Source organism: Amblyomma americanum, chromosome 5 (assembly GCF_052857255.1).
Source record: "Amblyomma americanum isolate KBUSLIRL-KWMA chromosome 5, ASM5285725v1, whole genome shotgun sequence".
Classification (NCBI taxonomy): Eukaryota; Metazoa; Arthropoda; class Arachnida; order Ixodida; family Ixodidae; genus Amblyomma; species Amblyomma americanum.
Window position 1 is genome coordinate 21,694,302 of NC_135501.1, and position 11,584 is coordinate 21,705,885.

The 11,584-nt window shown below is 49.9% G+C and overlaps 1 protein-coding gene across 1 annotated transcript in view; it reads left to right on the forward strand.

Moving 5' to 3' along the window:
- Cda5 (Chitin deacetylase-like 5) overlaps positions 1 to 11,382 on the forward strand; it is a 263,999-nt gene extending 252,617 nt beyond the window's left edge. The window contains exons 3-6 of the mRNA XM_077664633.1: positions 54 to 1,356; positions 3,080 to 3,308; positions 5,429 to 5,625; positions 10,175 to 11,382. Of these exons, the coding sequence (XP_077520759.1) occupies positions 54 to 1,356; positions 3,080 to 3,308; positions 5,429 to 5,625; positions 10,175 to 10,961 (2,516 nt within the window). The 3' untranslated portion in view covers positions 10,962 to 11,382. The remainder of the gene's footprint in view (positions 1 to 53; positions 1,357 to 3,079; positions 3,309 to 5,428; positions 5,626 to 10,174) is intronic.
- Positions 11,383 to 11,584: the final 202 nt, after the last annotated feature.

Below are 11,584 nucleotides of genomic sequence, written 5' to 3' on the forward strand. Positions count from 1 at the left end.
TGGGCTGCCGTTAATCGGTTGCTCACTTTCGCGTGCCCGATTTTCCGGCGCAGCGTCCCGGAAAGCGACGACGCCAGCGCCAGGCAGGAAGGAGGAGACGTTCAGTGGGAGCCAGCGCCGCAGCGGCACGCGCAAGTCTTCCGGGGGTCGCCAGACGGCCGAAACGACCAGGCCGACACGGTTCCGAGGCCGCCCCACCACGACCACGCTGCGCACGACCACGACCACGCTGAGGACGACCACGACGCCGGCTCCGCCGCCGGCCACACGACGACAGCCGACGGCGGCGCCCGAGTACCAGACGCTCTACGACGAAGATGACAGCAAAAACTCGGAAGAAGAGGAGGAGAGTGAGGAGGTCGACGACGACAGCGGCTCGACCGAGGCGCCGGAAGAGCACGACACCGTCTCGCCGGGCCTCGAAGAGCCTCGCAAGAGTGTGTCGCCCAAAACGCCCCAGTCCAACAGTTACGATCCACAGCAGCCACAGTACGACGAAGCAGTGCCACAGCTAGTGAATTCTGATGGCAAGATCCTCGGATCGGACGGCGGACGCCCGGACAAGTTCATCCCGAACACCGATAAAGAGCCCGCACAAAAGCAGCCAGACTCGCTGAGTGTTTTTGTAAAGCCCCTCTACCGAAACACCGGCGACCAGAAGGACAAGGAATCGGACCAGGTCTTCAAGAGGGACCAGACGGCCATATTGGCCGCGCCCAATCCCCATCTGGACGACGAAGTCGTGATCCCCTCCGTCTACGGTGGAAACAGCGCGCGCGCGCCTTCCCTTGGCGCCGCGGACGGCCGCAAGGACGTCGTACTGGTCACGTACCCGCGAGACCAGAGCAGGTACCAGTACTCGAGCGGAGTGAGCAGCTACAACGACGACGAGAACGAGTTCCGAGCCTTCCTGCAGGACCAGCAGCGCCAGCAGCTGCCGGGCGCCCAGCCGGACGTGCAGCGTGTGCTGAGCGACTCGAGCGTGCGGCCATCCAGCCGGGGCCGGAACAGGGACGCCCGCTTCTACCCCAGGACACAGCAGCAGCAGCAGACGCTGGTATCCCAGATACCGCCACCGTCCCACGTCACGGTGCAAAGGGCCCCGCTGCCGGTGACGCAGACGTACGCCTACGAGAACTCGGCCACGCAAAGGGCTACGCAGGCGCCCACTAGGGTGCCGACGTACCCGTCCTACCAGGACTACGACCACAACTACTCGCTGCAGTCGGAGTACGCGTACCCGGACGAAGAGGAGCCCTACCCGACCACCACGACCCCCCGGCCCACGAGACGAGTCAAGTACAGGACCACGACCACCACTACTACCACCACCACGACGACGACGACGACCTCGAGGTAGGTTTGCGCATCTCACGGCCCTAATATACAGTCTGACGGGAATGGGCGTCGGCGGCTAAAAGTTCCTAGTTTGGTGCATCATTCTATGCGTCACAACAAGCAGCTGATGTGGTGCAGCAGTACGCAGGGACATGCTGACTCCAGTGCTCGCCATAAAAGTTCGAAACAATACTTATTAGCTAGGGACAACGCATGCAGGGAGACGAAATAAATATTCAAGAACAAAACGGTGAAGAACAAGTAAGGATTGCCAACACCATTAACATACTGGGCATGCACATCCAAGCTGACGTAGGAAACATCACGGCGCTCAAAAAGCTCACCGATACCACAAATGAAGTGTATTACGATTGATAAATCGATTCATGAACAGTAAATATGGGATGAAGGAAAAGGATTCGGTTAAACTCATACAGGCATTTATTATTACCAGAATCACGTACGCAATGCCGCACATGGTGCTAAAAACCAGCGAGAGAGAAAAGATGAATGTTCTCATCAGGAAATCATATAAACATGCTTTGCGTCTACCTACAGGTACGTCAGCAGCAAAGCTACTAGCACTAGGCTTACACAACACATTCGAGGAACTAATGGAGGCCCATCTTATCGCGTAAATAGAGAGGATGTCTACAAGCACGACCTGGAAGGTAAGTATTGGAAACGCTAGGAATGAAGTCATTAGAGCAGAATCAGAAAGGGGTACCAACCCAAGGAACTCAGGAAAATAGTAAAAACCTTGTAGATATCAGGAAACATGCATCCCGAATACCACGAATCAGGAGCAGCAGAAAGAGCAAGATACATTCAGGATTGGCATGGAAAAGAGGCAGGAGTTGCATTCACGGATGAGGCAGAATACAAAGACAAAGATGCCATGACTGCTGTAGTGGTAGATAACAACCTTAAAATCAAAACGGCAGTAACCCTTAAAGGAGTTAAACCGGAGAAAGCCGAGAAGGTAGCGATTGCACTAGCCATAGCAGATCCAACGAATCAGTTTGCGATCACATACTCCTGAGCCGCCTCCAGAAATCTCGTCAAAGGGAGAGTTGCCAAGAAAGCGGCAACAATCCTGAAGCAAAATTTCAAAAAGATAGAAATGGTCACCGTAATATCGACACCTGCTCATGAGACTCTTCGAGATAACAATGGCGCCCACGCTGCAGCCCGAGCATTTACTTACCGGGAGTTATCCGAGGTCGGTGAGGAGAAGGAGGAAAGGCTAACCACATACATGAAGCTATTACAGCATTACAGACTGGAAAGAAAAACATTCCCGCAGACTCACAAGGAACTCACTAAGGCGGAAGAAGTAGTGTTACGCAAACTACAAACTAATACATGCCCACACCTCAGCCTTCTGCATATGATACATCCCACACTATATTCAGATAAATGTCCATGTTGTGAGGAATACTCGAATATATTTCATACGATTTGGGTGTGCCAAAAAAAAATACCAGGAGCTAGCGAGCACCAGAAACCCCTCAGTTGAGCAGTGGGAGGGGATGCTGACCAGCTCACGGCTGGAGGACCAGAGAGCGCTGGCGCAACGGGCGAAACAGGCGGCCATCTCCAATGGGGTCCTTGTCTAGGACTCCACGCATTATTTTTTTGCTCACAAATAAACTTGTATTCATTCATTCCGCCTCGTCAGTGCACTTGGCTGTAGCCAACTGGTATATGATTTGCCCAGCTGAGAGCGGCCTTTGCGCAGGCCGGTACCCACCCGGCGGCCGCCACCCAAGGGCTTCAGCCGTCCGGCGACGCGGCCGCCGGCGCCGCCGACCCCGGCTTCGCCTCCTGCCCGGCCGCGAAACCTGTACGCGACGCCCACGCCTCTGGAGACGGCCGGCCGCTGTGAGGCACGCAAGTGCCGCCTTCCTGACTGCCACTGCGGAGGGCCCGAGATACCCGGAGACCTGCCGCCGCACGAGACGCCACAGGTGGGCGCTCCTCTTGTGTCCGCTTCAGTACTAACGAGACAGCGTTTAGGGTCCCGTTCAATGGACACCCCGGAGTGGTCGTCGTCGGTGACAGAAAAATCCCCAGATAAGCAACCTAGGTGCGACAGGGTTGTGACGTCGTCATAGCCTACCCACCGTGGCAGTAGTAGTAGTAGTGGTTCCATTAAAATAATAATATAAAAGGAAGGAAAAGATTTTTTGCTAGCACCGGCATCTGCCATCGACACTGAAGCACCTGAGCTTGAGCAGCGGAAACAAAAGAGAGCAGGCAGAGTGGAGGAATGAAATGAAATAGGTGTTTAGTTGCGAAAGGTTGTTCGCGAAGAGCAACCTGGGACTCACACGCCCCACCGGCGGCTCTGTTTGAAACAGCCACCTGCCGGTACAGTGGCGCATCGCTTAACCGCTGCACCACTGCGCCAAGAATGGGGTGAGGACGCCGAGAGATCTATGAATATGAAATAGAGAATGACCTATTCCGCATGCGGGGGCGTTAACCCATTAATGCTACCACGTCATTCCCTTAACGCGGAGCTGAAGTGTCCCCTGCAGTTTTTGTCCTTGTCTTTAGCAGGACACTAGTCGATCAGTTTTGTGATAGGGCCACTGGCGCGGCAAAAAATTGGGGCTACAGAAACCAAGAGCAGTGCGAGTGACGTGATTAGATCGTGCTTTATAAATTATGTGCTCCAATCTCAGCGTCACTTCGGCGCTGGTGCCGAAGAGCACTGCAGTAGCTGCTTGTTATGTATGGGTGAAGCAGGTAATATACTTTATGACACTTCGCCCCTGTTGCAGTGTAAAGCGTTGAATGGAATGACATTTCGCAACAAAATGGCAAGCTTAAAAATATTCTTGTACTGAAAACTAGTGGCCAAGCCGCGAAGGATTTTATGCGACGTCTGGAGGGTCTGCGCCCACGAAATTTATTTCTCGCTCTTCTCGGCTGACTCGCCGCTGCATCCCGCGGCCGTGTGCACTCTCCCATTGAAAGTGGCCTTACAGCCGTATGCGAGCAGTGGAGCTCACCCGTCCCGTGGCTTGAGGGGTGACCTTTCTGGGGCAGATATGGACACGCAGGAAAAAGTGAAGTTGTGGTTGAAGCAGCCCAAGAGGGCCCGCGAAACCTGTAGAAACGACGCGGCAATTAGAGCTAGACCGAACACGCAGACGGCAATCAATCGCTCCATATTTCAGGCGCCGCGCCATGCTCCGTTCCAGCGCCGTGGTCTTCTGGCCAAGGAAAATTACGGAGGGCACCTAAGACCACCTGGTTCCTTTGAATGCGAGAGCATCGTTTTTTATTTCCATTTTATTACCGATGTATTTTTGTTGTTTTTCTCTTCTTTTCTAATACGCACCTACGCATTGGCATACAGACGTAACGCAACGCATACACAAGGGACCCTTTGTGCGGCAAGATGTAGCGCTATTTTGTTAATCAGTTGTTGCGACGACATCTCATTTCTGCCAAATGACTATTAATCTGAGGGAAGTGCACGAACAGACTTCAAACGGAAGTGGCACTCCTCTAGTTGGCGTGCTCAGCCTTACCTTCTGCCTAGCGCTCTCTTGCTGTACCTTTTTTTTAGATGTCTTTCATGCAGTTTCCTGAAAGACTTGTGAATGCTTCTTGTAAATATAACATAATTTATCGTAATAAACACCGTATTTTAAAAAAGCATTTTTTTCGCCCTCTGGGTTGCATGATGGACTCGCAGTCTGAAAGTCCTTGGTTCAATTCCGCTCGCTTTCGGGAAACATTTTGCTTTTATTTGATACCACGGTGGCCTCACCTGGGACTTTTCATGAAGACTTTTACGTTCAACGACGCTTGGTTTTGATGCCGATGAGCCATGTAAAAACGTTGCTCTCGGCGCTGCTACGCCGCGGGTACTAAATTTCGTTTGGCCTTGCATACATGTGCTACCATCACATTTTGGGCGTCCTTCGTCACCGCCGTCGTGGCACTCGCCAGGGCTATGAGAGGACATCTCAAGAAGGTGTGGCTTCAGTCGCCCTGTACGGGACGCGAAGTTCGGTCCTGCGTTCTTCGCGCGAAGCTGCTGCGAGATTGGTCACGTGTCTTCCCTCTGCAGGTGGTGCTGCTAACGTTCGACGATGCAGTCAACGACCTCAACTTTGACCACTACACGGAGATCTTCGACACGGGCCGCAAGAACCCCAACGGCTGCCCCATCCGCGGCACTTTCTACGTGTCGCACGAGTGGACCGACTACGGGCAGGTGCAGACGCTCTACTCCAAGGGACACGAGATGGCCTCGCACACGGTCACGTGAGTGTCTCGGCGCCTTATGCGCATCCTGTACGCCCCGCTTGCATTTTAATTATTTCCTTCGTGTCACGGTACACGGTTGTACATCGACAAAATACGATCTGACTAAATAACATAGCAACAAATAACAATGTTGTCATGTATGGCGAACAAATTTATTTGACAATAACATCCATGCTTAATAAAAATATGGCGTGGAATATATTGAAAAAAAAAGCGTAAAGCAAGGACACCCTAGGACGAAGTAAAAAAAGGCGCCCTCAAACCATAATGGTGCAGTATGCAGGGTCGTTTTAAAATTCATATGTGCTCCCCAGGACGGTACTAAGGAGTTCCAGTCATAGATAGCTTGTGGAATGGATGACTTGAAAAATGGGGTCGTATTATCCTTTATATTAGCCTTTTGGCGGTGGTCTGGAAGGCTGTGGATGATAGCTGTTTAGAGTGTTTCATTTAATTTTTAATTTATTACAAATATCAGTCATTTTCAGGCCTTAAGTATATGAGTGAAGGCAAGCCGATCACATTCAGAAAAAATAACAAGTGAGGCGAAATAAAAAAGGGTTAAACAGTTAAGATGCGTATGAGAGTGCTTCAAATATTATTGCAAACCGGAGTTGAAATCCCATCTTGTGATGCTCGAGATAGCATGGTAACAGGTAGCTCGTTCCCACACCAGAAATGTTTACCAGCGCTTCTTCCTAAGTTATCATGTGCTACAGGTAGTTCAGACTGTGCTTCTGCACTATACCGTCTTAATCTGATTACCTGAAATTTAGAGGAATTTTACGCACTCCTACTCTACGACCTGGTTTCGTAACGCACGCATGGCTGCTCAGGCTTCAGCTGAGACAAATGCTTTCTTGTTATCTATAAAGGCTATGAATTGGTTATAGTTTGTGCCATTCATTATCACTTGACTGATCGAGGGATTATGGTCTATTGTCGGATAGCCTTATAAAAGTCATATCGGTCATTTGGTTGATTGATGTCTAGGCTGCTCCTATTCTGTTAGCGAGTACCTTAGAAATACCTTATGTGCAACCGACTGGTAAAGTGACCGGTCTAAAATTGTTATAGTCGCGATGTTCCTTTCCTTATAGATCAACAGACAACCTTAGACTTCAATCAACCAAATGATTAGGCAGGCTTCCTTAAATGGTGATCAACAACAGACCACATTCCACACTATAAATCAGGTTATATCCACACTATAAATCAGAGAAGTGCGCAGAGTATAGCCAACCCCTATATGTAGCCTTCATAGATTATGAGAAAGCACTTGACTCAGTCAATATTTCAGCAGTCATGCAGGCATAGCGGAATCAGGCTGTACAAGAGCCTTATGTCAAAACACTGGAAGGTATCTATAGCGGGTGCACAGCTGTGATAGTCTTCCATAAACTCAGCAATAAAATTCCGATCAGGAGGAGTATCAGCCAGGGAGACACGATCTCGCCAATGCTGTTCACCGCCTGTTTACAGGAGGTATTCTGAGGCCTGAATTGGGAGCAGTTCGGGATAAGAGTTAATGAAGAAGGTCTAAGTGATTTGCGATTCGCTGATTACATTTCCTTGCTGAGTCACTCAGTAGATGAAATTGAAGACATGATCAATGGGTTAGGCAGGCATAGTAGTAATTCGTATCTAAAAAAATAATATGCAGAAAACCAATTTAATGTCCAATAGTCTCGGAAGGGAACAGCAGTTTACTATTGGTAGCGAGGTGCTGAAAGTGGTGAGGGAATACATCTACTCAGGGTTGGTAGTGGCCGTTGATACGGATCATGAGAGGGAAATAGCTACAAGAATAAAAATTGGGTGGAGCGCATATGGCCGGTTCTCTCAGATCATGATTGGCAGTTTGCCAATATCCCTGAAGAGAAAAGCACATAACATCTGTATCTTATCAGTACTGAGCTACGGAGGAGAAACGTGGAGGCTAACGAAAAGGGTTCAGATTAAATTGAGGACAACGCAGCGAGCTATAGAAAGAAAAATTATAGCTGTAACGTTAAGTGACCGGAAGCGCACACAATAACACTGTAGCCGGGAGGACAAATTTCCGAATCTAAAATTGAAGGCTGTAGCCAAGTCTGTCACAAGCATGACGTCGGGTTCATACTCAATGAAAACACGTTCCAAGTCTGCGACCTTGGTTACTACGCTTCTTGCGTTCGCATTAAATAAGCCGAACTTATCTTTCCGCCTGTCAAGCCTGCGTATCATTATGTTTTTCAGTTTGCCGCTTTGATGTATGCTCGCGCACTTGATATCGTTCATTATTTTCTTGATACCAGGCATATGTCACGTTATCTGTCTTAATGTAGTCAAAGACTAATGTGACCCGTTTTTTATACCGTCGGCTGTCTGAGGCACTTTCCCAGAGTTTCTGCCGCTTTTTCCTAACACTTGCTGAAAAATATTCACCGGTAGAAATCGCTGAACACTTCAACTATTTAGTATTGCACAGTATTTCTCGTTTTTCAGTGAAACTTGCTAGGCGCAAAATCTCCGTTCAATTTTAGTCGTATTCCGGCTTTCTCATTCTATGAATACGCTCCAGACTTGTCCGCTAAGAGTCGGTCCAATCATACCTCCCTGCGCCTTTTTTCGACGCAATAAAAGTCTTTCACCACCCCCAGACTTGTCACCGATACACCCAGTTTCATCTGAAAGACGCGGCTCATGACTGCATCCTTCCATTGTTTTTCTGTTTCACTGGGTGCCTCCCCGATCCCCCGAGTGACTAAGTTATTGCGCCTACTTTGATTCTCAAGAGAATCAATTTTATTTGCATGCTGCCTATTTTGGTTCGCAATATCGTCATCTCTCTTTCAAAATCTTCCAGCCTTTTGACAATTATGCAATTTGTGAGATTGCTGACTGCCTGGAAGCCATCTTTTCTTTCATGTCAGATATGTCCGCTTTGATAGCATTTTGTCCGCTAAGAATCTCTGTAAGCAATTAGCGTTAGGGCCACGATTCATTTCCATGCCACCGCCACACTGTAATATAAGGCAATAATCTCTAAACACTCAATAGCGATTTTTTGGCCGGCACGTTGGCTTGGCAGCACAGTAAGACCAGGACTGTCATCTCTAAGACATACGTAAGAACGCTTTCCACGAACCTGAGGCAAAAAGAAGAAATGCGGTCTGGCCATGCCGTTCTTTCCAGTGCTGCCAACCCCACTGCCAGTGCAAGGCTCCGTCAGTCTCGAAGAAATAGTCCCTGTCTCTGATGACGATGATATTGGTGATTCCGTCGCTGCAGTCTAACTGTGGATTCGAGGCCATTCAGCGGCGAATATAAGACGCATGTAGCATGTGTCAGTGTAGTGATGTGCGGGAAGGTACTCTAGACTGCCATGGCATGCATCCTCAGCTGTCTCAGTTGTGAAGCAGCACGTGAGGCAAAAAGAAGAAAAGCGGTCAAGCCATGCCGTTATTTCCTGTGCTGCCAGGCACTGGAAAGCAAAAAGTGCAAAAAGTCTTACCATTGGGGACCTTCTACCTCCACTTCCTGTTCTTTCGTTTCTGGAACAAGGTATTCATGATCAGTAAATTATTTTTCTATGCGAACTCTACTAATAACTCCCCTTGCTATTCCTACAACCAATGCCATATGGTCACCCGCTGTCTGGTTTACTACCTATCTCTTGCCTACCATGACAGTGAAGTCACCCGTCAGTACAGTTGTTAATTTCCGTTTCCACGTCTTCATACAAGATTTCGAATATCAGGTCATCACGGCTGGATTTAGGCGCATAGGCCTGTGCCACGATTAATTTTCACGATACTTTAGGCTTATAAATTACGTTAATTGCTGCCCTCTTGTAAATGCTATACAATTCCTCTACGTTGCCAGTTAAATCGTTATCTATGAGGAATCCCCGCACCTAGTTCTCGTGTGTGTCGGGGGGGGGGGGGGGGGTCACATTTACAGCCTCGAAAAAGCTGCCTCAAGCCTGCGTCTCCTGAATGAGAGGATAAAATGTGTGGCCTCCAACGAAAACTATGCCTTGTGCCGCTCTCAATTGTCCGAAGCCGATGGTATATTGGCCCAACAGAGTGGTGCGTGAGTGAACGACTAATAGAGCAGCGGATTCAGGCAACTCAAAGAGGATGCATCTATCAGACCAAACCATGTTTAATCCTGAGTTTTTTTTATACATCCCTTGTGACAGAGATTTTTTATTCCTTCTTCGACGGAAAAGAGGCATATTAGATGTGAGCATGCTGTTATTGCCCCTATGTGCTAAAGAACTTTGCATTCTTGACATTTAACACGTCACAACTCGGAATTTACAAAAAAAAGTGTTTTTGCAGCTTACCCGCGATAACATAAGCCGAGAATAACGGCGCCAATGTGTTCTGAAACTGTGTCCGACAAAGTGTATTTACTCTTTGTGCACGTCGAATTAACGCGACGTAAAACCTCCTTCAGCAACACTAATTGCGACCGTGGTCTTTACGAAAGCGACGAAATGTGGCTGAACTCTTCGCAAGTCTTCCTTTGGGCTCATTCATTGGGTTTTCCGTCGCAGGCACAGCTTCGGCGAGAAGTTCTCCAAGCAGCAGTGGTTCAAGGAGGTGGCCGGCCAGCGCGAGATCCTGCACCTGTTCGGCGGCGTGAAGCTGGAGGACGTGCGGGGCATGCGCGCCCCGTTCCTGCAGATCGGCGGCAACAAGATGTTCGAGATGCTGCACGAGGCCAACTTCACATACGACTCGTCCATGCCCGTGTTCGAGAACAACCCGCCCTTCTGGCCGTACACGCTGGACTACGCCATCAACCACGAGTGCATGATCACGCCCTGCCCCAGTAAGTCCTTCCCGGGCGTCTGGGAGGTGGGAATGGTCATGTGGATCGACCTGCGCGGCGGCCGCTGCTCCATGGGCGACGCGTGCTCCAACCCGGGAGACGACGAGGGCGTCTACAAGATGCTGCTCAAGAACTTCAACCGCCACTACAAGAGCAACCGGGCTCCCTTCAACCTCTTCTACCACTCGGCCTGGTTCAACACGCAGCACCACAAGAAGGGCTTCCTGCGCTTCCTCGACCACATCCTGTCCAAGGGCGACGTCTGGCTCCTCACCAACTGGCAGCTCATCCAGTGGATCCGCAACCCGACGCCCAACAGCCGCATCAACTCCTTCGAGCCGTGGCAGTGTGCGCCCCGCGGCGACCGGCCCGAGCCGTGCCACCGGCCCACCGTCTGCAACGTGCCCTACCAGGGCGGTCTGCGCTACATGAAGACGTGCCAGCCCTGCCCCGACGTCTACCCCTGGGTGGGAAACACGGGCTTCGGCAGCAAAGGCGCCAGGCGCTAGATGGCGCTTTCTGAGCGAATAAGGCCTAATTGCTCTTCGAATTAGTCATGATGAGGAAGGCGTTGGTGACCTTGGTAACGAGGAACCCGCGACCGAAGCTATTGGATCTTGAGGGGGGACGATAAATCTTTCAGAAAATCGTAAGGATGTTTAGCCAATTCAGGTCGGAGAGTATGCTTCGACCGCCGGACCACGCGTAGTGACAACTGTACAATCCTGTAGTGTGAGCGGCAGCTTTATGTCCTCAAATTGTGAGCACAAGCCGCGCTAATTCACTTTAGCGCGTTACCGCTGGAAGCCCACGATCGCGTGAATGCGAAAAAAAAAATTAGAAAAGAAAAAATTCGCCGTCAGCACGCCTCGCCGGCGGAATCGGCCTTAGCGAAAAGGCGAAGTGTGGCGCGGTAACTAAAATAATGACAAAAAATAACAGGGGGCCAGCACATGTAACGTGCTCAAGAAAGCCTGGAAATTATGCGGTGGAATAAATGCGGCTACTTCCATGAGTAGTATGCAGGTTGTATTCTGCCCGATTGCTGCAAATGACCACTGCCTATTCATTGCACCTGTCAGAACATCGAAACTTGTAAGAAATTGTACCATATTTGCAAATGATGAAGATT